Source organism: Toxorhynchites rutilus, chromosome 1, assembly GCF_029784135.1.
Source record: "Toxorhynchites rutilus septentrionalis strain SRP chromosome 1, ASM2978413v1, whole genome shotgun sequence".
NCBI classification, from domain to species: Eukaryota; Metazoa; Arthropoda; class Insecta; order Diptera; family Culicidae; genus Toxorhynchites; species Toxorhynchites rutilus.
In genome coordinates, this window is record NC_073744.1 from 171,427,794 (window position 1) to 171,455,541 (window position 27,748).

Below are 27,748 nucleotides of genomic sequence, written 5' to 3' on the forward strand. Positions count from 1 at the left end.
TGGAACATCGATTTTTTATGAATTTTCGAAACATCGAATTTTTGTATGTTAACAATCATTTTCAGCTACAGATTATGAATCTCCTTCTAAATGCAGCCATTCTCGAGATATTTAAAAAATATTTCTAATTTATTATATTTTTAGTAGTACAGGTCGGACTCGATTATCCGAAGTATTGATTTTTTTTTTTCACTCCGGATAATCGAGTCAAAACAATTTTTTTTCTTTATTTGTTTTTTTTGCATGTATTTTTCGTTTTTTGAAAATAAAAGAGGAATTTTTCATTTTGATTCATCCCCTTAAAGTCAGAAAACCTTTCTCACATGAAAAAAAATTATCCAGATTCTCTCAGGAGGTGATAGACGAACATATTTGATGAACAAAATCCTCCTACACATATGTTCGAATTTTAACAATGACAGAGTTACAGAACTTTTTTTTTTGTTTCGGATTCTGTTTCTTCATACTGGCTCTACATTAAAAAGTACGCTACGGAGAACGATTCTGATGCTTTCATTAGAAAGATGAAAAAATTTAGTACAAGATATAGTAGTGGAACAACAATATTAGTGAATGCATGCGAAAATGTTATTAAATTTTCGAAGTGAAACACTTAAAAGTTAATAATTTTAATGTGTTATTATTAATTTTATCCTTAAAATTTATATTAAACTAGATTCTTCTTGAATGGCATTAACGTTCCCTGTGAAACTTTTGCTGTCTTAACGTATGCATTAACTAGCGTCATTTATTAATACTTAGTTGAGATTTCTTAAGCCAAATAACACGCCTTCAATGCATTCCGAGGGGTCAGCTCTAGAATACGCGTGACCTCAGTGCAAGTCGAAGGAAGTCGAAATTAAAATAAAGTTCTTCAACCGCTCCACAATTTGTTCTTTGACGCACAACTTCTATCTTTCTTAATTTGGCTGCAATATCGATATAAGACACCAGCGCTCACCACGGTACCACCTACGACGACTACAGGAGCCGAACGTTGCTGCAACATATTCGCAGCGTCTTGAAGCTGCGTTACCGGGGGTAGACGAACTGGATGCTGTTCCCCTCGATGAATGCTGGAACTCCTTAAAATCAGCAATTAGCAGCACAGCAGAGACCGTCATCGGGTATGAACAACGAGGACAACGGAACGAATGGTTTGACGACGAGTGCCGAGCGCTCCTGAACGAGAAGGATGCAGCACGCGCAGCCATGCTGCAACGAGCGACTCGACAAAACGTGGAACGATACAGACTGAAACGATAGCAGCAAACACATCTCTTTCGGGAAAAAAAGCGCCGCCTGGAAGAGAAAGAGTGTGAGGAGATGGAGCTGCTTTATCGTTCTCGAGAATCGCGGAAGTTCTTCAAGAAACTAAACGCCTCGCACAAAGGCTTTGTGCCGCGGGCCGAAATGTGCAGAAACAAGGAAGGAGGCATCTTGACGAACGAACGCGAGGTGATCGAAAGGTGGAGGCAGCACTACGATGAACACCTGAACAGCGCGCAGACAGGAGACCTAGACGGCGTTGAGGAGGACTACACCGGTGCAATGAACAACGACGACGTACCACCCCCGACGATGGGTGAAGTTAAGGAGGCCATTAATCAGCTCAAGAACCACAAAGCAGCTGGTAAGGATGGCCTCGTAGCGGAGCTCTTCAAGGGAGGTCCGAGAAAACTTGTAGAGTGTATGCACCGGTTGATAGTCAGGATCTGGGACACAGAACAGCTACCGGAGGAGTGGAAGGACGGGGTAATCTGCCCCATCTATAAAAAAGGCGACAAGTTGGATTGTGGGAACTATCGTGCCATCACAATCCTGAATGGTGCCTACAAAATTTTGTCTCAGATCCTCTTGCGCCGCCTATCGCCAATAGCAAGTAGATTTGTGGGAAGTTATCAGGCCGGATTCATGCCCGGTTGCTCGGCGACGGACCAGATTTTTACACTGCGGCAGATCCGCCAAAAGTGCCGCGAGTATCAGGTCCCTACACACCACATCTTCGTCGACTTCAAGGCCGCATATGATACAATCGACCGACGACAGCTATGGAGGATCATGGACGAACACGGCTTTCCCCGAAAGCTGACAAGACTGATTCAGGCAACGATGAACGGTGTGCGGTGCAGTGTGCGGATCTCAGGTGAGCTGTCGGAATCATTTGAGACTCACAGGGGACTTCGACAAGGCGATGGAATCTCCTGTCTGCTCTTCAACGTGGCGCTGGAAGGTGTTATGCGGAGAGCGGGCTTCAACATGCGGGGCACGATTTTCAACCAGTCTAGTCAGTTTATCTGCTTCGCCGACGACGTGGACATAATCGGAAGAACACATGCGACGGTAGCCGACTTGTATACCCGACTGAAACACGAAGCAGGGCTGATTGGGCTTGGGATCAATGCGTCTAAGTCTAAAAACATGCTAGCTGGAGGGACTGATCGCAACAGAGTTCTTCTTGGTAGTAGTGTTGTGATCGACGGCGACGAGCTCGAGGTGGTAGAGGAATTTGTCTACCTTGGCTCGTTGATAACAACTGACAACAACAACAGCCGTGAAATTCGAAGACGCATTGTCAATGGAAGTCGTGCCTACTATGGGCTCCGCAAATCCTTGAGGTCCAACAAACTCCGACTCCGTACGAAGTGTACCATGTACAAATCCCTAATTCGACCGGTTGTTCTCTATGGGCACGAAGCATGGACGATGCTTGAAGAGGACTCACAAGCGCTTGGAGTTTTCGAACGCCGAGTGCTCAGAACAATATACGGTGGTGTACAGGAAAGCGGAGTATGGAGAAGGAGAATGAACCACGAACTGGCGCAACTCTACGGCGAACCCAGCATTCAGAAAGTCGCCAAGGCTGGACGAGTGCGATGGGCAGGACATGTTGCAAGATTGCCGGACAGCAGCCCTGCAAAGATGGTGTTCGCATCGAATCCGGTAGGAACAAGAAGGAGAGGGGCCCAGCGAGCGAGGTGGTTGGACCAGGTGGTGCAGGACTTGGCAAGAATCGGTGCAGCCGGGAGTTGGAGAACTGCAGCCATGGATCGGGACTATTGGCGAAAAATTGTGAAGAAGATCTAATCTCTCAATGGGATGTAGTATCATTATAAATAAATAAAAATCGATATAGACAATTCCTGGTGAGAATTCAAGCAAAATCTTCAAAAATCACGACTTTTATCCCACTGTACATGCGGTAGCCACTTAAACTTCACCTTAACGTTGAAAGGTTACATTTCTTCATGAAATAAGTCATATTTGAAATATAAAAAAATTTTTTTTTCCAAACTGAATATAATCGAATCCAAAATTGTAAATAATCGAATCATACATAATCGAGTCTGTATATAATCGAGTCTGACCTGTACTGTATTCGATTAGTCAAATCATTTCATTTGATACCAATATTAAGGGGATTGCAAAAAAAATACATAGTCGACCATTTTGTGGCGGCGACCTTTTCGAATTTATGTTGTTCATAGTGTAGGGTATCCTCCAAATCAAGCCGTTCAGTCATTTTTTTTTGCGGCAGCCAAATTGAATTTTTCAAGATCATGGAATACGCAGTTTTATAATGACAGTAGAATTAAATGTATGTTCCAAATTTCAGATCAATCATTCAACAGGAACGGGGTCAATTTTCTATTAATGTGGGACAACCCAACAAACATTCAAACATACATAGAAACAGGTCAAGCTGAATGAAACCATTCAAAAAGTAATTAGTTGTTCGGGGACTGCGGCCATCTTGAAATTGGATTTTTCATTATCTGCTATGTTCTACTAGTCGAGAACTTTCTTTTGATACATTTTTGGGCATTTTTCATAAATAACTGTGTTCTACTAGTCAAGCCCTTTCATTTGATACCCATATTGATGGGGTTTTGAGAAAATATGAAATCCGACATTTTGTAGTGGCCGCCATCTTGGATTTGCATTTTTCATAAGTAACGGTGTTCTACTAGTCAAGCCCTTTCGTTTGATACCCATATTGATGGGTTCTGAGAAAACATGTAATCCGCCATTTTGTAGTGGCCGCCATCTTAGATTTGTATTTTTCATAAATAACTGCATTCTACTAGTCAAGCCCTTTCGTTTGACACCCATATTGATGGGATTCTGAGAAAATATGTAATCCGCCATTTTGTAGTGGCCGCCATCTTGGATTTACATTTTTCATAAATAACTGCATTCTACTAGTCAAGCCCTTTCTTTTGATACCCATATTAGCTATTCAATATAGAATTATTATACAAATTATTCAAAATTTCCGAAAATCAAAAATAAAATACTCCGGATAATCGAGTCTAAAATTCCGGATAATCGAATCCCGGATAATCGAGTCCGACCTGTATATTGTGTTGAAGCGAATTCATCTCGAAAGTTTTTGAAGAAAAATTGCAAATTTTCTGATACCACTGCACACAACTCGCGCAGGTGCTGGTGACTATCGTTGTTTGTCGAGCGATTCCTCGCTGGATGGTGGAAATGGTGAAACAGTAGTTATAGACACATGTTTTGTCGTGCAGTTGGGGTTTGTTTGCGAGACGTGCTCCACGCTGGGGTTATGCACACATACACAGCCGCGCACAGTTAACGAATGTTGATGTTCTTACCGCTTTGAATGTCATTGCAATTCTCGGTAGTGATGGGTCGCATTTGTTTTGTTCGAGATGAGCGCTACAACGCGAGTGGTAGAAATTCAATTGACGGAGGGATGGAGAAATATGTTTCATTCACGAGACCACGGGTAACCCCCCCATTGTTTTAGGACGAATCGTTGCGAACTGGCAACCCTTCAAATTGCCTTTAAATTGACTCCCCCTCGAAGAGGTCTCGAAGAATTGATATCGCACCACGGTGCACACTGCGAACGCTATGAACCGTATTTACCGTTCGCGCACACAAATACAACCCCAAAAGCAACGGCGGCGGTAGCGCGATATGGAATGTATAGGAAAAATTGACCCGATCTCTCTCTCTCTCTCGGCTCTGATGGCATTACCCATCTACCAAATACCTTCCCTCCCACCGCTGCTGCTGCTATCAAGTGGACCCAGTGCCTGTTAACCGCACACAACGCCCATGCCGACGAATTCAGTCTAGTTCGAACCTGCCTCATATGCTACCGGTGTCGGTTTAAAGTACCGAGACGCGAGTTCAAAAAAAGCATAAATTTCGGTCAATTTCGCGACATATCCCCGTCCTGTGACTTCTCGAAGGTATTGCAGTTGTGTATACACCTGTTGACGTGAGTGTATTCGCAGTGCCGCACCGCGCACCGTGTGACTAATGTGCTCGATAATACGCTGGAGAATAAGAACAACAGCGCGGGTCTCTAGAAACGCGAAATGCTCGCGATCGGGGCGTGAAGAGTTATTTAAATTACCCACTCACAACCGATTCTCGGAAATTTGACAATCGTGTATGACATTGTTTCATAAATTTTACATTTCAAGCGGAGCGAAGGAAAATTGCGTGCTCGGGTTTGTTGATATGATGTGGTTGTTTGTGAGTGCAGGAAGCGAAAATTGCGTCTGTGATAATGGGGCTGCGCCATCGAGAATTACGTCTTGTCGAAGTGGGATTACGAAAGCGCCACCAAACTATGTGTGTACAATCGACACAATAACAGCACACCCCACCTTGGGTGGAAAACTCAACCCACATCAGGCCGGCGGAGGAAAAGTGGATCAAAAGCAAAACGCGAAAATGTTATGCTCTTGCGACTGATGATTCAACTCCCCCTCCATCGCGCGTGTTTTTTTTTCTCTTTGGTTGTTGCGAAATCGCAGTGCGCAACGAGTTACCTCCACCCTACAGTTCGGTGTTATCAATGGGGAGTAGTTATTCGTCTAGTCGAACTCTGTCTGAGTGTCGTGTTGGCTTCGATGGGCTTTGGGGCAGTAAAACTTTGGGAAACAAACAAACACGGTGTTTGTTTTAAACGTGGAAGAGACGAGTTGTCTCGAAGCTCTGAAACCGCACACTTTGCAAAGGCTACGGACAGAACGGCGATGATAACTGTAAAAATTTGCCTCAGTCACTCCGATAAATGCTAGCGATTGTGGTGTTGTGAATTGAATATTTAGGGACGAGGGGTTCTTTGATCTCATTTGAGCATTTGTACTCTGTGAGATTAATTGTCAACTTTGACAAAAAAACCGAGGATTTTTTTTCTTGGTGACATTTTTCTGTAAGTTCGGTATCGTAAATGGGACCAATCGAAACGAGGGATTCGTTGCAGCGTTGAAGTTTTTTCAGTTTTTTCAAATCCGCTCGCTGTCTAGAGTAACACCAAAACACTGAAATCGCGGAGCATGGCTTTTATAATTGTGCACGGGTACAATTAATCGTGTCGCTTGTTCCATCCGGCCGGTGAAACAGGGAGGGGGAAGGGCGTGGTTGGCGCAAATAGGACCAATCGAAACGTGGAATTCGTTGCAGCGTTGAAACGCATAATTCATTGCACAGTCCCGTATTCGATTGAATGAATAACAAGAAGAGCGCAGATTGCTTGTACCAATCGACCAATCAGAGCGCAGAATTTTCGTTTTGATAATGCTTGACATTTTTCAATTGTTCGATAGTTAGTTTCATAAAATATATAATTTTCTTCGCTGTAATACATTTTTTATGGAATGCCCAAATCGATTAATCCAAAAGTCTCGTAAATCCATCAGGAAATGACTGAGCAATAAGCACTCGAAATTGGACAATTTTCGTGATGCAATCGATTTTCCGTTTTTAAATTTTAACCCCCAATATGTTCCCGAAAGATGTAATTTTATGTCAAAAATCATCAAGTTCAGATTTTAATATCGAGGAACCGATAGGAAAAACTAAATCAGACTCAGTGAACCTCGACATGCCCAAAATTTGTGTTTTCATTTAAATAATTTCGAGCATTCATGTTTTTTGTGATATTTTTTTCTGATCGCACATTCGCAAACGATAACAGATGAGGTCACTCGATTTTCATTCAGTTATTAAATTAACCACTTTTAGATAAGATATCGATTACATTCAATTTTTGTAAGTGCAATTGTTAGTAAAGCGGTTAAGGAAACATTATGTTAGGTCAATTCAGGACATCCAATATGTTGACATTTCTCTCTGAACTTGTAGCATCTCTCTCAAATTTTCTTAATTGAATCTAGAGATATTCAGGCGCTAAGTCTCGATCCCGTACTGTTAGAACAATCGACGATATCGCAGCAAATGGTTGTTCACATCCTGCTTAACCATCAAAAGTTATGCGTAGAAGTTCAGTGAACTGACCTTCTTGTTCGTTGCTTCGTCTTAAGAACAATAGAGACGCTTCATACTGAAACCAGAAAAATGAATTACACGGTTACTAACCTGTCGATAACCTGTCTTTCTACGCATTTATCACAATGAATAAAATGTTATTGATCCAATTTACGGTTTCCCCAACACAGACTTCAAAATCAATGCGCCTCCGGGAATCCGCTTTGCAAATACAGGTCGAACTCGATTATATACAGTCTCCGATTTATTTTCACTGCATATAATCAAATAAAATAAAATGTTTTTGTTTGTTTTTATATATGTATGTTTTTCTTTGTTGAATATGAAAAAAGAATTTAATTTTTGATTCATGTCCACAAAGTCAGAAAACACCTTTCTCACATGAAAAAAATAAATTTATCCAAAATCTCTCTGGAGGTGACAGATGATCATATTTGATGAAATCCCGCTACGCATATGATCGAATTTCAACAATAACAGAGTTATTGAACTTTTTTTATTGTTCCGGAATTTGTTTGTCTTAAACTGGTTCTACTTCAAAAAGTATTCTACGTAGGATGATTCTGTTGCTTCAATTTTAAATATGACACAATTTAGAACAGGATATAGCTGCGAAATATCTAAATTGAATTTAAATACAGTAAAACCTGTTTTTGTGCGATTTTTTTTGTGCGGTGTATGAAAAGAAAAACGCGTTTGACAAAGTTATCGTCCATTTAGTTTTTTTTCGATGGTTTATATGCATTTCAGTGCGAAAAAGCATATTTGCGTCTTAATTATCCACTTCTGTAATCATTCCCCTCCTCTCATCAAATGCTCTAAGTTTTTGCATGACATGATTTCTAACAGCAACACGTTTCGACATGCAACTAAAAGCAAAAACAACAGCCACGCGTAACCGAAAAGGCAAAGTGTCCCATCGCAAAGCAGGGAAACAAAAGGAAATTGAACGGTGAATGACGTGGATTTGAGTTTTTTTTTTGGGGGAAACTTTTTTATGCGGTCCCTATCTACCGCACAAAAAAAGTTTTTTTCAACATGTGTACCGAACACGATCTTTTAAAGCTGCTGATGAAGTTTTGCACGATTTTTTTTATACGACTTTTTTGTGCGGTCCCTAACCCCCGCACAAAAAAAGGTTTGCCTGTAACATTTTGAAAGTGCAAAACTTTAAAGATAGTGGTTTTGAAGGTGTTAATTTTAACCCGAAAATTCAAACAAGCTAAATTATTTCTATCAACCAAATTAAAGCGTTGATGCCCAACTTGTATCTTTTTTATAGTTTCGCTGCAATATCGTTATAAACTATTCCTGGCGAGAGTTTGATCAAGGACATCAAAAATCACGTAGTTTACTCCACTTTACTTGTAATAGCCGATTGAATTTCACCTTAATGTTGACAGATTACATTTTTTTTTAAATATGAAAAAAACATTTTTTTTTTCAAACTATATAATCGAGTCTAAAGCTGTATATAATAGAATCATATATAATCGAGTCAGTATATACTCAAGTCTGTATACAATCGAGTCCGACCAGTACATGCAAGTCGGGGGTATTTTTGTTCACACCGAAATGTGTTTTCCTAAGATGAATTTCAAAACAAAGGTGCCTGGAGGAATAACTTTTGTACTTTTATTCAAAACAAACACGTATTCTCTCTTGGTGCGAAGTGCACAAAATTCATAAACACGACAGCGCAAAATGTACCCGGCGCAGAATTCAGAGACTAAACATCTCCTCTCACTTGTGTGATGCGCGCCTCATTCTATATACACACACACATACACATCAAATTCTAGCACCCGCTTTGTCTTCGCTCGTTCTAAGCAAAGCATAAAAACAACAGCGCGTCTCCACACGAACCGTTTACGCTTGTGTGAAGAAAAATATCTCAACAGAGAGAGCAATCCAGATTCAAGCGCGCAGTATAGAAATACGGCGCAAAATTCCGCGTAAAACTCAGCGCAAAACTGGGCGCATAAACGGCGCTGACAACCAAACATTTCATCTGTGTTTCGGAGCATGATCAATCGCCAGAGCGCGTGTGTACACAAGAAGTGGTAGCTCAACTGAGTGCAAAAATCTTGTTACACATCAGCGCCGCGTTGCATTCTGAAGACTGCTATAGGCGAATGAATTTCAAGTTTAAAGCCTCTATAGTATAAAAAGTAGAAACTGAAGTTGTTGATTCACGCAAGCCGGGGGTACTTCTGTAGCCGCATGTTTTTTTTTGCACTGCGGAATGTGTTGTCCTAACACGAACTACAAAAGCGGGTACGATCACAACGCTTTAGATCGGTTATTCAGACTGCATTAGTAGATATGCTTTCATATATCCTGCTCACTAAAGGGCCTGGCCGGGTAAGGGAGTAAAAAGTGCCCCCAACCAAATCACTAGCTGTATAGCAAATATTGTAAAGGATATTAAATAAGAAATTTTGGTGGTTTATTAGAACCCCTATGTGGTTTGACGTAGGATCTATAGTGAAAAACGTACTTTTTCGATTATTTCACGCCATCCTCAAAAGATCCGAGATAAAAATTTGAAAAAAATACTGAATGTGCATCTTACTACGGTGTATCAAAAAAAAAATATCAAAAAAAAAATTCATTAAAAATTTTAGTACTAAAAAAAATTGAAATTTTGAAATTTTTTTTTTGGGATTTAGAGATTCAGTACTACTCTAATTCATAATTTAAAGTGTTTCTACGGCTTTTCTAGATATGTGTGATTTTTTTCAGATTTTTTTCAGTGTTGCGCGGTATCAAAAAATTTTTTTTTTATATTTCCAAAGAGTGGTTAGGTAAGGGAGTAAAAAGTGCCCCCAAACCAAATCACTAGCTGTAAGTCAAATATTGTAAAGGATATTAAATAAGAAATTTTGGCGGTTTATTTGAACCCCTATGTGGTTTGACGTAGGATCTATAGTGAAAAACGTACTTTTTCGTTTATTTCACGCCATCCTCAATAGATCCGAGATAAAAATTTGAAAAAAATACTGAATGTACATCTTACCACCATGTATCAAGAAAAATTATCAAAAAAATATTTCATCAAAAAATTTAGTACTAAAAAAAATATTCAAATTTTGAAAATTTTTCTTTGGGATTTAGAGATTCAGTACTACTCTAATTCATATTTAAATGTGATCTTACGGATTTTCTAGATTGATAAATATCTTCAAGCTGTTTTTTTTTCAAATATATAATAATAAAAAAAATAATACACAGTACAAAAAAATGTTATAGATTTTCTGGCATTTCGAAATTTTGAAAAAAAATATAACTTTGAGACCACAAATCCGATTTGTTTTTTTTTATTTTAATCTTTCACATGAAAACCACGAATACAATAAAATAATCGTTAACACAAAAATAAAAATAATAATGCAGACGATGAAGAAAATTATTTTTGTGTCACACAATGCTCTTCAAAATTCAGGAAAAATTACGCCACATGTAGAAAAAAAACACATACGAACGCATTTAAATAAAAATTTTAGCAGGAGTGGGTCTCAAAGTTATATTTTTTTTCAAAATTTCGAAATGCCAGAAAATCTATAACATTTTTTTGTGCTGTGTATTTTTTTTTAAATTTTTTTTTTATTATTAGATATTTAAAAAAACAGTTTGAAGATATTTATCAATCTAGAAAAGCCGTAAGAGCACATTTAAATATGAATTAGAGTAGTACTGAATCTCTAAATCCCAAAAAATTTTTTTTTCAGAATTTAAATATTTTTTTTAGTACTAAAATTTTTGATGAAATTTTTTTTGATAATTTTTCTTGATACACCGTGGTAAGATGTACATTCAGTATTTTTTCAAGTTTTTATCTCAGATCTATTGAGGATGAAATAAACGAAAAAGTACGTTTTTCACTATAGATCCTATTTCAAACCACATAGGGGTTCAAATAAACCACCAAAATTTCTTATTTAATATCCTTTACAATATTTGTCATACAGCTAGTGATTTGGTTTGGGGGCACTTTTTACTCCCTTACCTAACCACTCTTTGGAAATATAAAGAAAATATTTTTTGATACCGCGCAACACTGAAAAAAATCAGAAAAAAAATCACACATATCTAGAAAAGCCGTAGAAACACATTTAAATATTAATTAGAGTAGTACTGAATCTCTAAATCTAAAAAAATAATTTCAAAATTTCAATATTTTTTTGGTACTACAATTTTTGATGAAATTTTTTTTTTTGATAATTTTTCTTGATACACCGTAGTAAGATGCACATTCAGTATTTTTTTTAAATTTTTATCTCGGATCTTTTGAGGGTGTTCACATAGGGGTTCAAATAAACCGCCAAAATTACTTATTTAATATCCTTTACAATATTTGCCATACAGCTAGTGATTTGGTTTGGGGGCACTTTTTACTCCCTTACCCGGCCAGGCCCTTTCAACGCATGCCGTTTGATATCATAGATATAACCCACCCATTTTTTGTGGGCCTAGATGAGCAAACAAGGGCTATCAGTTCTTTAGAAAAAATAATGTAATAAAACTTTCGCAAATGGAAAACTTCCGATACAAAATTCTGCTTTTTTTAATTGAAAAAAATATTGTGTGTTGGCACTTCAATCAAATGAACTGCACTACGTTTTGGTGTTGTACGCCATTCAATTGCAAGCGTTGCTAACATACGACATTTCCGCGAACCGATCGGTCGATCGGCGGACCCCTCGTCCTTCAGAGCACTGCTAAATCGGTAAAGCCACCATATTCAGCCAAGCGAGTCGTGTCATCCATGCAAACCCCCATTTTTTTTTATATAAACCTCGTGTGACTTTATCCGCGTGTGTCGTCGGAGCAACTTTTGTTATCAGCGGTGAAAACGAGGAGATGTTGTTATCCATGATTTACTACGACTACAATCCCCGTCCAGTGGAAGTGGAAATAGTTATTTCATTACGTTTCGTCGTTTGAACTCTCGCGCGTTGTTGACAAATATTCGGTCCCTTCCGGGATGGTAACCCGCGCTGCTAAGCCATCTAATCACAAAGAAGGGGAGTTGCTCGGTATCTCTGATTGTGCAGTGACTGATTTTGTTTTCTTCATTAGCGCAGCGCCGCACTGGCACTGGAATATCGCCGAGAACGTGTGTGTGAATGTGGGTGTATGCGTGCGTTTCATCACCTCACTACCGGATAATTGATATTCATTAACACACGAAGACGGTCCTGTACGGGATTGGTTCGTTGTGTGGTGTTGTACATGACGTGTTTTTTCCGCTACTGTGACGAATAGTGTGTGCACCCGATATATTGTTATGTATCGACGGGCAGAACGCGGAGCGTGAAGATTCTCCAAAGCAAAATAAAACGCAAACGCTATATGTAATCAAGTTCAATTGAGCGAAAATTATCCGGTGCTGTGTTGTGAGCGCGTTGTTAGAAGAGTATACACTGTTGTTGTTATAACGTGTGCCAGAGCGTTCGAGAATCGTAGAAAAAGTGTGCGATTAGCTATTAACTTTATCTCGCCCCGATCGGTTTGCAATTTCTCGCAGTTCATTCAATTGTTTACCAATACTCCATTCATTCAGTGTGTGAGTTGTGAGTACAGTTTTAATCCTGCGGTGTGATAAAACAGAGCCCCCCCCCACCTGGTAGCATCCACGATTGTTGACGTTTAGTGCACGAAACATCAGCTGTGTTCGTTCGCTTTCATGAAGTCGTCCAGGACAGCATCCGTCTCGGATAAGATCAAGATTTGGACCTCCAGGGTAAGCAACCGTTAAATGCACTTGGAAACCTGTCAGCTATCTCAACCATTTATCAAACCCGAACACAAAGTTACATCGTTTGAAAAGTTCGCAGACTGTTGTTAACAACAACAACTTACAACTCGACTCATGAGCGTACAACGGCCTCCTCCTTACCTCCTCGGAGCAGTGAGCTCAATTTCAAAACAATTTCACACCCCACTGATCACGGCAATCTCAGCCAAGGATAGCCAAATGCACCCACACACAACGACGTCTTCACACACGCTCATCGGAAATGAAATATTCAGGAAATGTTGTGCATTTTCTCCCGTCGTCATACAGTCGTTTCCCCTTAAGTGGTGCACCTGATGCACGAGAACCGAAGTTTTTGATAAGAGAAAAACAGTTTCGTATGAACTTCCCATCGTCGAGGAGGTTGTGTTCCTTCATTTTTTTTTTCTTCATGTTGTTATTTTCCTAGCCCAAGTTCTCGCTGGCAGTTCTAGGTTTATACAAACAGTAATGTACCGTGTATAATGACACTTTGGGCGTTATTAGCTTCGGTGGCAGCCTCTAGCGTGGAGTTAGTGCTGCCAACAACATCTTTGTGGTGGGGATGGAGCAGCGCTTGCGAGAAAACTTGAGAAAATGGGGTCGTGACAGTTAACGACGAGTTGTTTTTGCTGCTGCTGCTGTGATGTGCGAGTTTATCTAAGTTCCGTGGAAACTTGAAGCCACTGTGGCAGCGTTGATGGAGCGTCGTTGTTTATCCAAAGATTACGCGCGCATGTGTGTGCGCTCAGAGAGCGGACTTAACCGCCGTCCCCTTACTGTTTATTCAAATGTTGACAAGGTGGAAAATATCACACTCCCCCTATGGAAACAGTTCGAGAAGATACAAATTTTCCCTTGTTTACACGCGCGGGCGAGTATGTCTGTCGAACTTCTACGAAAACGGCACCCAAGGGCACTGGTTCGATCCCATACTGGGTCTGCAAGGCCAGATTTCGATCACATATGAATAGAACGAGAAGATTTGTTTTGTCTTGCTCGTCATTAGTCGGCCTATTTCCGTCATTTTGAGTGCAAATCACTAGGGAGACGATTACAATCATTCAGATTTACCGAAATGTGTCTCGAGATCCACAGATTTATTTTCATGCCAGAGGAAACGTCACCAGAGGTTCTTTGCCCCCTTGAAAATATCAACAGTCTAAGATCGAATTCACCCTTCGTGAATTCGAGCATTGTTTCCGGTTTGAATTTTAATATTAAACAAATAAACGCCAAAGAACAGCTCAAAAAAGGAAAAATTGAAAGATTTCGAACGCTTATAACTCGAGCATTTCTTGATAGATCACAAAAATGTTTGTATCAATTGATAGGGAACATTTCTAGGCATCTATATCACAATGACCACCAATTTTATTTTCTTGAGACAAACAATTGAATATTTTTCAAATGTCAAGCATTGTCCAAATTCACTTTTGAACCACGTTTTGATTGGTCCAAATTGTGCTCCTCGAATGGTTTCGACCAAAAGAAGCAACCAGACCAACAGCGGAATATAATTTGAATACAAGCGAAACATTGCATCGTAGGCCCCTCCCCTTGATGAATTTGGCAGTTACTTTCCGAAAACATAATTAATTTTCTATCCAAGAAGCAGAGCTTATATGCTAAGGCCATCGTTCTTGCATGTAGCGATAGCAATAGCAGAAGCTACAGTAGGGGCAGAATTGGTACCGGTGGCAATAACGATAGCGGTCATACATATTTTCTATGGAATTGCCCCATAGCCACTCCACTATCCACATCACCCTGATTCCTACACATCAACTGGATGTCTAATTAGTTTGATTTTGACGATTTTGTTTTACATACAACATTCACGGGAACCAAGCTTAAAAAAGAATGCATAATACATGAGTTACCTTTTCATTCGCTCGCAAAACATACCTCTTTCAATCGCTTCGTTACATTTTTCGTAGAGTAACCCCCCTATATAGAAGTAAAAGACGTAATCCTACGTCAAAAAATAATATCGAAAAATTCAAAATTCAAATGAATATTTTAATACAGGGTCGGACTTGATTATATACAGTCTTTGAATTCTTTTCACTGTATATAATCGAATCCTGTATATAACAGAATCAAAAAATATATATTTTTTAATTTGTTTTTTATGCATATATATATTTTTTGAATATAAAAGAAGAATTTAATTTTTGTTTCATCCCCTTAAAGTGAGAAAACACCTTTCTCATTTAAAAATAAACAAATTATCCAAAATCTCTCAGGAGATGATAGGTGATCAAATTTGATGCAAAAAAGCTTCTTTTTAATGGTTAAATTTCAACAATGACGGAGTTATTGAACTTTTTTGTAGTTCCGGGGACTGAGAGCCTGAAACTGACTCTACTTCAAGAAGTAAGCTATGAGGATGATTCTTTGGACACCATTTGAAAGGTGAGAAAATTTAGTATCGGATATAATTGTGCAACATAACATTTTGGAAATGAAAAACTTTAAAGATACTGATTTTGAAGGTGTTATTATTTATTTTATTCCAAAAAATTCATAATAAACTTGATTGTTTATATTAACCAAATTGATGCTCTTAAACTGTTTTATAATTTGTTCTTTGACACCCAATTTCTATCTTTCTTAATTCCGCTGCAATATAAACTGTTCCTGGCGAGAATTCAGCAAAATCTTCAAAAATCACGATTTTTACTCTACTGTACTTATAATAGCCAATTGAATTTCACCTTAACTTTATAATATTAATTTTTTTCTTGAAATAAGTCATATTTAAAATACAAAAAAAAATTTTTTTTTCAAACTGTAATTAATTGAATACAAAAGTGTATATAATTGAGTCCGAAAAAAATGAAGATTGAAATTCCAAAAATTTGAAATTGAAAAAAAAATTAAATCCGAAAGACTGAAATCTCCAAAATCTAAAAACTGCAAATTAAAAATCAAAAAAATCAAAATCAACCCCTTAGTGTATGATTGAATTTCCAAACGAGCGGACCAAATTCGACGCATCGAGTAACTGTACTACTCTGCTGAGCGTCTTAGCGCCTAATGATATGCAAGTGTCCAACGAGTGAGACTCGATTTTGCAGGTGAGGGAGTTAACACAATTGAAACTTAAGAAAAACTGAAAATTCTAAAGATTCAATACTCAAAGAAAAAAGGAGACATGAAAAAAATTAAATAAAATGATTGAAAATTCGAAAAATTTACAATTCAAAACAGTGAAAAACAATTAGTTTGGAACAAATGACATTTTCATTAATTTGAGTTGAATTCAAAAAATGTTTATTAAATTAAAAATTTTAAACATTCAAAATTAAAAAAAAAACTTAAAAAAATATATTTTATATATTGCCATTGCGGTGCAAAACCGATATAGTAGTTCTCAGATTCTCGTTAAAATTGGTACTTTTGTTGTTCATCGCAAAATATCAGAGCCATTTTTTAATTTTTCATTAGGGTGCCTATTTCCGTTTTAGGGTAGTTCAAAAAATCAATTTTTTCCACTTTTCCAAAATGACTTTTTTAGAAAATTCATTACTTTTGAACTACTGGACCGATTTAGACGATCAACTTATCAAATTGAAACCAATGAACTAGTCTTTTATCAAAAAATACTACACTCCCTTGACATTTGATTTTGTTTCCGTTATTATTGACTGTTTTTGTTTTTTATGGTTTACATGGTTTTGGGACCAATGGCGCGATTTTTTTATTTATTATTTTTTTTAAAGCTGAGGTTTTTTTTACAGAACATATCCAAAAATCAGAGAGGCGATATTTTTTATTCTTATGATTTTTCAAAGTTAACCGTTGGTCCAAAAAATCAGTTGCTGTATGCAGAGCTGTATTCTTCTGTATTGTGGAAAACTAAAGGTGTATGCGGCTTGGATTTTCTGGATTTGCGGATTATTTCTTTGGGAAATGTTATTTTTAGGAGCGTCGTTAAAGAACAGTTCATTTGTCAACAACGGAATAATTTAGGAAAATTATTGAATTTTGATAATAAACAAATAAACACCAAAGAACAGCTCATGCTTATAGAAGGAAACATTTCTATTAAATACTTTGCCCCGCCTTAAAATGATTTTTTGACGTACGACTACGTCTAACCAGAAGATATAGCTGAAAAAATGAAAATCTAGGCACTGTACAATTAGGAAAAATTGAAAGATTTCAAACGCTTATAACTCGAGCATTTCTTAATAGATCGCAAAAATGTTTGTATCAATTGATAGGAAATATTTCTAGGCATTTATCACAATGAACAACAACTTGATTTTCTTGAGACAAACAATTGAATATTTTTCAAATGTCAAGCATTGTCCAAATGCGCTATTGTACTACGTTTTGATTGGTCCAATTTGTGCTTCTCAAATGGTTCCGTCCAAAAAGAGCAACCAGAGTAACAGCGGAATATAATTTGAATACAAGCAAAACATTGCATCGTAAGCCCCTCCCCTTGTGATTCTTCCGCCAGTCAAATCAAATAAATTTGGCAGTTGCTCTCCGAAAACATCATTCATTTCCTATCCGAGAAGCAGAGCTCAGATGCTAAGGCTATCGTTCTTGCATGTAGCGGTAGCAGTACCAGATGCTACCAGTAGTGACAGAATTGGCAGCGGCGGCAATGACGACAGTGGGCAACGAGTCTTATTTTGTTGTGCTCATACATTAAGAGCCTCCACAGACTGCAGAAAATTCATCGACCGACAGTTTCGTACGGTACGGTTTTTGATATGTCAATCATCGGTTTATTCAAAATTCAAAAGTCCCGAAAAGTGAGAATTCCAAAAGTTAAAAATTTATAACATTTAAAATTTGTGAAAATGACATGTCATTATTCAAAAATTTATAACTTTTGAACTCCTGGCCCGATTTAAATAATCCACATATGTATTTTCAAAGAGTCTTAGTTAAGTTAGAGTTAAAATTGGATTCTTGTCGCATAGATGTAGTCTAGTCGCATAGAATTATTTAACGAAAACTGAAAACATGTTACTTCGAAAAATCATAGCTCAAAACCGAAAAAAACACCTCTCTGATATGTGAAAAACGCTCAACTTTCAAGAAAAAATATGAAAAAATATGGCGCCCTTGGTCCCGAAACCATGTAAACTATGAAAAATAATCACAATTCTTTTTTCTTTTTCGAAAACAAAATTCTATTTTTTTCTAGGTCAAGTATTTTTTTAAACAAGACTAGCTCATTGGTTTCAATTCAATGTCAATGGTTTCAATGTCAATCATCTGAATCGGTATAGTAGTTCTAAAGTTATGAATTTTTGTGTTGGAAAAAAGTGGTGAAAACTGCGACTTTTCTCGATCATCAACCAAAAAATGACGAATAGTCTTGTGAGAGATATTAACTCCACGGGCTAGCTCTCTCAAACTTAATACACCGTTTCCGAGCACCACTGCTTTTGAAACGGTTTTATTTAGCTTGTCATATAATCTGTATGTTTGTATGTTTTGTAGCATGTTTGTCTGTAGTGCTGTACCACATTAATAGAAATTTGACCCCTTTTCTTGTTGACCGATTGATCTGAAATTTGGAACACACCTTTATCTCTGTAGTCATTATAAAACTGCGTATTTCATGATCTTGAAAATCCAAGATGACGGCCGCTACAAAATGGCGGACCACATATTTTCTCAAAACCTCATCGATATGGGTTTTCCAAAACCCCAACAATATAGGTATCAAATGAAACGGCTTCACTAGTAGAACACAGTTATTTATGAAAAATACAAATCCAAGATGGCTGCCACTACAAAATGGCGGACTATATATTTTCTCAAAACCTCATTAATATGGGTATCAAATGAAAGGGCTTGACTAGTAGAGTACGGTTATTCATGAAAAATGCAAATCCAATATGGGTATCAAATGAAAGGGCTTCACTAGTAGAACACAGTTATTTATGAAAAATACAAACTCAAGATGGCTGCGCGCTACAAAATGGCGGACTATATATTTTCTCAAAACTTCATTATTATGGGTATCAAATTAAAGGGCTTGGCTACTAGAATACAGTTATTTATGAAAAATGTAAATCCAAGATGGCTGCCACTACAAAATGGTGGACTACATATTTTCTCAAAACCTCATTAATATGGATATCAAATGAAAGGGCTTGACTAGTAGAACACAGTTATTCATGAAAAATGCAAATCCAAGATGGCTACCACTACCAAATGGCGGACTACATATTATGTCAAAACCCCGTCAATATGGGTGTCAAATGAAAGGGCTTGACACAGTTATTTATGAAAAATGCAAACCCAAGATGGCTGCCACTACAAAACGGCGGACTATATATTTTCTCAATACTTCATTAATATGGGTATCAAATGAAAGGGCTTGACAAGTAGAACACTGTTATTTATGAAAAATGCAACTCCAAGATGGCTGCCACTACCAAATGGAGGGCTACATATTTTCTCAAAACCCGATTAATATGGGTATCAAATGAAAGGGTTTAACTAGTAGAACACAGTTATTTATGAAAAATGCAAATCCAAGATGGCTGCCACTACCAAATGGCGGGCTATATATTTTCTCAAAACCCGATTAATATGGGTATCAAATGAAAGGGCTTCACTAGTAGAACACAGTTATTTATGAAAAATACAAACTCAAGATGGCTGCGCGCTACAAAATGGCGGACTATATGTTTTCTCAAAACTTCATTATTATGGGTATCAAATGAAAGGGCTTGGCTAGTAGAATACAGTTATTTATGAAAAATGTAAATCCAAGATGGCTACCACTACCAAATGGCGGACTACATATTATGTCAAAACCCCATCAATATGGGTGTCAAATGAAAGGGCTTGACACAGTTATTTATGAAAAATACAAACCCAAGATGGCTGCCACTACAAAACGGCGGACTATATATTTTCTCAAAACTTCATTAATATGGGTATCAAATGAAAGGGCTTGACAAGTAGAACACTGTTATTTATGAAAAATGCAACTCCAAGATGGCTGCCACTACCAAATGGAGGGCTACATATTTTCTCAAAACCCGATTAATATGGGTATCAAATGAAAGGGTTTAACTAGTAGAACACAGTTATTTATGAAAAATGCAAATCCAAGTTGACTGCCGCTACCAAATAACGCGCTATATATTTGCTTAAAATCCAATTAATATGGGTATCAAATGAAAGGGCTTGAATAGTAGATCACAGTAGATCATGAAAAATCCAAGATGACTGCAATCACAAAATAGCAAATTACTTTACTAAACGGTTTTATTTAGCTTGATCTGTTTGTATGTCTGCAGGGTTGTCCCAAATTAATAGAAATTTGACCAATAGGAACTGACCGAATTTATAAAACACCTTTATCTCTGCTGTCATTTTAAAACTGCTTATCTTGAAAAATCCAATTTGGCCGCCGCTACAAAATAGCGGATTCCATATCATCCCAAAAAAAGGTTGATTGAGATATGTGTATCAAATGAACGAACTTGACTTGGAGAACACATTATGTATTTTTTTGCAATCCACTCAATATCGGTATCAAATGAAATGATTTGACTGATAGAATACAGTACAACAGTTTTATTGTGAAGAAATACCTACGATTTTATTTTAGTTCTATCAATGCCCTAGACTAATGAAGGAGAGGTGTGATAACTGCTAACTGCTACTTGCCTAATTGAATCGTTTGTTTGAGAAACCCCATAAGTCCATTTGACGCACTTGCGAGAAAACGACCAAAAACTATTTTTCTTATAATTTTGACCAGGTCCTCCTATTTGTTGGTATCAGGTTCGGTTATTGCACCCGAAGCATACAATGTGAAACCACTATTTCATCAATATAACAGTTTAAGCTCAAAATATAACGTTTTAAAGTTGATGGACTTAGGGGATTTCTAAAAAAACGAGAAATCTGTGGTAAATTTAGCGGTTTGAAGTAATTTAATTTTACTTTATGTACTTTTAATGTGCATAATGTTCATACCAAGAATGGGGCTGTTTATCATCATCAGAAAACATTTCGATTTAGTTGAGTTGCGGATGCTTCTTACGGCATCTGGAATTTTGATAGTCGATGTAGGTACCCTCAAGGACTCAAAATCTGCCAAAAAGTCAATTTTGATAAAAGTCGCGTTTATGGGGTTTCTCAAACAAACGATTCAATTATTTTCTAGCTTTTAGTACATTATTATGTTTAATCACAATTAAATCGTTTAACTTGAAAAGTTTTTTTTACTTATTTTATTTTGTCGATGTTTTCATCAGTTGAAGAGGTGGATGGTTGTACTTGATGTGGCAAATTGTTCATCTCTTCTCGGTCGTCCTTGAATGCCATATATCATTCATGCACCCGTGTTGGTTTTACACAATATTTTTTACCAATAGAATTATCCATATCAAAAATCGCCGAGCAAAAAATGTTAACTTGTACTTGATGAGACTTGAAACAAACTAAATGACACATCGCACTCAAAATTGGCATTAAGACCACCGACAGTAGTACCAACTCAGAAAAATAAATAAAAGTGTTCATCGGGAAGATTTAAAATTATAAATTCCCGGTATATATTTGACATAATATATGTCCCCGAAAGACGTAATCGTACGCCTAAAAAGAAGGATACCGTTTCCTTTTTTTTTCGGACTCTGAAATATCGTTGGACAGCTCGCTCTCTATAATGTTTGGATAGTGATTTATTGCCAACATTCAATGTACAGCTCACGAACACGCTTCATAGGCTGTGCATGTTTCTCGGATAGCAAGAACGCTCTCTACCTTTCAATATAATGTATATTCGCTATAAAACAGATAAAAGCTAATGTGCAATAAAAAAATCTTTGAATCTACGGTTTAATGTATTAGTTAATTCTTCCGTAGGAAGCACTGCCCCGAAGCAGGAAACAGGAAAAGAAGATTGTATTATTCACTCACTTAATTTCGCATGTTGAAAAGTAGCGGTAGCGGTTGTTCTGCTTAATCGCGCTACCCACGAGATCCAACTTGTTGTGTGGCTATCAAAAACAAAGCGATTGGATTCCCTTCCGATCATGATCATGATCTAATTATCGTGATATAATACATGCGCTATATTTTTGAGCCATACTTTTGCTTTTGGGGCGTACCTTCAAAGATTGAAATCACAATCTTTAGTTTCGGGCGAAACGTCTATAACTTTCGCACTATTATGCCACCGAAATTTTGTTTTCAGTTCTCTGCTCCCAATTGTGGCTTTGGTGCTTTCATTTCATTTTGTATAGAGAAGCCATAAAACATCATACAATTTGGGCAAGCGTGATTCCACGGACAGAAAAGGCGCTTCAAAGTGAAGCGCACAAATCTCAAAAATCAGACTGTCGGTACAGTACCCGCTCGATTTTGGCTACACGAAATTTTGAAGCAGCAAAAACCAAACTGTGCCATTCGTTAATTCGTGAATTTTTACCCGATATCCGTTTCTGGTGTTATTACGGTTTGATTTTGGCAATATTTAGTATTTTGACGTGTTGCTAAAATCGAACAAGCAGTGTATAGCAATGTCGAACGAAAGGGAAACAAAATTAGCGATTGTTTCATAAAATCGAGGTTAACGTGGGGAATTTGTGCGCTGCTTCTCCCCATCGCGTTGCGCTTTGTTATTAATATTTTTATTATCTTTTTTTTTATTATTGCTTTCATTGCCCTGGATGCTGCCTATTGAATTTATCCCCCGCTAAACTGAGTGTACCCCACCTCATGGTTGGCATTTTTTCGATTTCTGAAATATAACAGTGATGACATTTCTCTTAGTTGGTGTTGCCAGCTTTAGAATAAGTCTTTCTCCGTGTGTCTCAAACGTCAACGTGTCATCGTAAATCCAATCCTTTCGAGCACGAGTTTAAAATCCCCGCGATCATTGCAATCGGGTGACTGGGTTTGTTTGTTTTGCCGTTTCTGTCTTTTTTTTCTTCTGTTTGCTCTATACTGTATTCACACTGGAAGAGTTTATTTATTATTATGAATTGTTTGTCTGTGTTTCGTTTTCCTCATTACGTTTTCTCATTATGTCGATTCGCATGGAAGCAATCATCTTTCGTCGTCATCGAGTTATGAAACTGTGCTCTGTGTCAGAAACACAGGGATCGTCTCGGTACTTGGCTCGAAATTCTCGCTTTCTGTGGAATCAGATTAGCGGAGAACCCTGAGGGAAGAAAAATCGAGGTTAATAAGCCATAAACACACACAGAGTGTCGGCGCGGGATGGATTTTGATTTTTGAACATGAAACAACTTCCTTGTGAATGAACAGAACATTATACGATTATCATATGATCGTCATAAAGTTATAACCCAAATGATTCACCATCCATTAGGAGCAACAGAGGCTAATCGATGATTATTCGGAACACAAACGGGAGCAACGATGCGAGACAGCGCGAAAATCCCCACAGCACTCATCCACCTTATTCCACTTGGACAGTTTGTCAATTCGCTGGAATCACGTTTGTGTTGGTCATTTGCTAATTCACGCTTTCCCAACGCATGAAGAGATTAATCATCATCGACCAATGCGCTACACACCTAAACCCAGCGGAGAGAAGCATATCAACGGATTTAATGCTCACATTGAAATAGTCCAATGCCTCCACCAAGCGTGTGTAATAACGCATCGGGGGCAGCTAAATTCAAAACAAAAAAAAATTACGATGAAAAAGCTTTCTTCGTTCAGCTCCAGCCGCTCGATAAATCATGATGCGCATATGCATGCTCACCATGATGTTGGGTCGGATTTTTTTATGCTGAAGCTATTCCCCTAAAGGTGGGGAAAACTTTCTGCTTCTGAAGAATCCCTTCAGGCGGAACAACGCACTCGCGAATACTTTTGCTCGATATTGTATAAAATCCAACAAACAATAAATTTTAAATTACTTGTTTTAAAATTGATATCGAACATGATTATGAGCCACCCCCTAATACGGAGTAAACCTTTCGACGAAAGGTGCGATACGCATCAAAACTTTGCTCGGTTCCCGGTAGGATCCCCCGTGCTTCGAAGAATGCTCCTCAAAAGAAGCATCTGAGAAGCGCGCGCCCGTAAATCAGCGTTGCGTGTATACATTGGCGACTAAGGGTCTCAGCGAAAATTTTAATTATTTTTGTTATGATTTCGTTTGATGTTCAAGCAAACGCCTTTTTCCTCCAATGAGCCCAATCCCGAAGCGTGATAATTAGTCCCATTTGGAAGCTTAATCATTCCTCTGATCTAGTATCGAAAATTGTTTACCTAGAACAACACAGATTTAGTTACGCTTAAGTCATAGATAGGAAGTAGTGCATTCCCGACAACTTTGTCGAACACAAGATATTAATCAGACAGTTGGATTTTGAGTTGTGAATTTTTGGAAAAAAAAGTCTATAATTTTAATTTATTTTTCAATGTAACACCCGGCGCCTTGAATTTAAATTTTGTTTTCAATGTAGCACCCGGCGCCTTGAATTTCCGAGTTTTTAAATTCTCGAAGATTTTTTTTTTAACTTTACATTTTTTCAATTTTTGAATTTAATTTTTTTTTAAATTTTTGAATATTTCTATAACTTTTCATATTTGCAGTTTTTTTCTATTTCCTTTATTTTTAATTTTTTGTGTTCTGCGAATTTGTCAATTTTTGATTTATTTTATCTTTTTTTTTTGTTTCATTTTGATTTTATTTTTGCTGTTTTCATTTTTGAATTATTTATTGCAAATTGAATTATTTATTGCAAATTGTGATTTTAAAATTTTTTATTTAACATTTTATTTTTGAGCAATCTCTGCGTTTGTGGCCAAGGTTATCACGACATCGAGCACATTGTTTGGTCGTGCGAGGTGTATCTGGTCGCCAGATCGAATTTAAAAAACTCCCTTCGGGCCCGAGGAAGACAGCCCAATGTGCCGGTGAGAGATGTGTTGGCTCGGTTAGACCTTGATAACATGTCCCATATATATGTTTTCCTTAAAGCTATAGATCTTCGTGTGTGATTGCCCCTACATCCTTATACCCTCCTTTCCTTCCTTTGCGGGTAATTCGTCCCCTTGCTATAAATAGTAGAATAAGTTGAAATGTAAATACACTATAGATATACGAATAGATTTATAAATTGAGTGTTCATCAACATTGTTACAATTTCCTTATATCCCATCCTTCTCCTAAAAATATGTCACCCTCCTAAACTCGAGTACACCGCGAGTAATCGGTTTTCCACCTTACTAACCATAGATGTAAGAAAATTGTTTATATATATAGTTTTAAAATTATATTTAAGAATTCGGCTCCTTTAAACTTAAGTAACTGAGCCTGTAAAAATAAATGAATTAAAAAAACAAAAAAAATTATTTCTGAATTTTTGATTATTCATTTTTATAGACTTTTCTCTTTTAATTTTTTTAATATTTTCACCTTTTCAATTACTTATTTTCTTTAATATTAGAACTTGTCAATTTTAGGTTTTTGTATTTTCCAACCTTTTTATCTCAGATTTTTTTAAATTATTTTTTAACTCCTGTTATCCATGGTTGTTATGGAGAAAGATATGGATAAACTCCAAATCACATCACTCACCATAGTGAATCCTGATTCTTACCTCCCACCATTAACAACTTCCTTGATAATCGCTAAGGAACCACGCTATAGAGGCGACCCTTCTGGCGGCAAATAGCATACTCACATTCCTTTCCTTCCCCTGGTGACTGCAAGGGCGTGGCCGGCGTCATTATTGACTATTTTGGTCAATGGTGGTTAAGTTTAAGTTCAAATCACTGAAACTTGCACAATGAGAATGGTTTGCTACTCCCAAGCGTCATTCAGTGTGTTATTTGTGCAATATCGCTGATTCAGGTCAATCTCGGAGAGCAACTACGAAGTGTACAGTCTACCCAAGCTCAAGCACGGGAATTTTTAGAATTTTAATTCAAGTTTTTCTATTTAAGAATTTGTAAATTTTTAGTTTTTCAACTTTTTTTCAACTTTTTTCAATTTTTGAATCTCATAATAGATTTTTTTTAATTAGAATTTTTATAACTTCAATATTTTAAAATTTTCGAAGTTTTGATAATTTTTAAATGAATTCCTTAATTCTTGATTTTTTTATGTTTATTTTAATGAATTTAAATTTTTCAGTTGTTCACAGTGATACTGTCTACCCAAACTCAAACTCCAGCTCAAGTTCTGATTTTTTAAATATTTTTTTATTTTTTGTTTAGTTTGTTTTTTTTTCAATTTTTCCTTTTTTTAATTCTTAATTTTTTGGAATTTGTAAATTTCTGACCTCTTTAATCCTAGGATTTTTCAATTTTTGATTTTTTCGAACTTAAATTTTTTAGTTTTTGAATATTTGTTGAGTTCAATATTTAATTTTTTCAATCTTTAAAATTTTGAAATCATAATTTATTTAATTGTTTGATTTGAAAAAAAAAAATGATGAGTTGAAAAATTATTGAATAATTGAGAAATAGAATTTTTGCATTTCAAAAACATGAAATTTAAAATTTAAAATTTAACTATGCTTGAAACTTTGAGTTATGAAATTTTGTTTTTCGAAAATTTTGAAATTTCAATTAGTTTTCCAATTTTAGAATTTGTAAATTTTAAATTTTTCAAGTTTAAGATTTTTTAATATCATCAATAGAATTTAATTTTTTTTATGATTTTAATATTTTTTTAATTTTCGGAGTTTTGAGAATTTTCGAAATAAATTTTTATATAAATTCCTTAACTCCTAAATAACATTTTTTTATTTTGGATTTTTTTATGTTTCCTAATTTAATAAATTTCAATTTTTCAGTTTTTCAATTATTCACTTCATGAAATTTTGAGTAATGAAATTTTGTTTTTCAAGAATTTTGAAATTTTAATTAGTTTTCCAATTTTAGAATTTGTAAATTTTTAATTTTTCAAGTTTAAGATTTTTTAATTTTTTAATTTCAATAGAATTTAATTTTTCTTTATGATTTTAATATTTTTTTAATTTTCGGAGTTTTGAATATTTTCGAAATAAATTTTTATATAAATTCCTTAACTCCTAAATAACATTTTTTTATTTTGGATTTTTTTATGTTTCCTAATTTAATAAATTTCAATTTTTCAGTTTTTCAATTATTCACTTCATGAAATTTTGAGTTATGAAATTTTGTTTTTCAAGAATTTTGAAATTTTAATTAGTTTTCCAATTTTAGAATTTGTAAATTTTCAATTTTTCAAGTTTAAGATTTTTTAATTTTTTAATTTCAATAGATTTTAATTTTTTTTTTATGATTTTAATATTATTTTAATTTTCGGAGTTTTGAGAATTTTCGAAATAAATTTTTATATAAATTCCTTAACTCCTAAATAACATTTTTTTATTTTGGATTTTTTTATGTTTCCTAATTTAATAAATTTCAATTTTTCAGTTTTTCAATTATTCACTTCATGAAATTTTGAGTAATGAAATTTTGTTTTTCAAGAATTTTGAAATTTTAATTAGTTTTCCAATTTTAGAATTTGTAAATTTTTAATTTTTCAAGTTTAAGATTTTTTAATTTTTTAATTTCAATAGAATTTAATTTTTCTTTATGATTTTAATATTTTTTTAATTTTCGGAGTTTTGAATATTTTCGAAATAAATTTTTATATAAATTCCTTAACTCCTAAATAACATTTTTTTATTTTGGATTTTTTTATGTTTCCTAATTTAATAAATTTCTATT

The 27,748-nt window shown here is 36.1% G+C and overlaps 1 protein-coding gene across 6 annotated transcripts in view; it reads left to right on the plus strand.

The window, feature by feature from the left end:
- LOC129775968 (active breakpoint cluster region-related protein) overlaps window positions 1-27,748 on the plus strand; it is a 151,049-nt gene that overhangs the window by 28,691 nt on the left and 94,610 nt on the right. Inside the window, exons 1-2 of one of the 6 annotated variants that reach the window (XM_055781564.1) lie at window positions 5,115-5,228; window positions 12,845-13,024. The exons of 3 other annotated variants lie outside the window; for them this stretch is intronic. In XM_055781564.1, coding sequence (XP_055637539.1) covers window positions 12,968-13,024 — 57 coding nt within the window. In that variant the 5' untranslated portion in view covers window positions 5,115-5,228; window positions 12,845-12,967. Of the gene's footprint in view, window positions 1-5,114; window positions 5,258-12,297; window positions 13,025-27,748 lie in introns of those variants that run through there. 2 more of the 6 variants (XM_055781646.1, XM_055781481.1) reach the window with 2 other exon arrangements.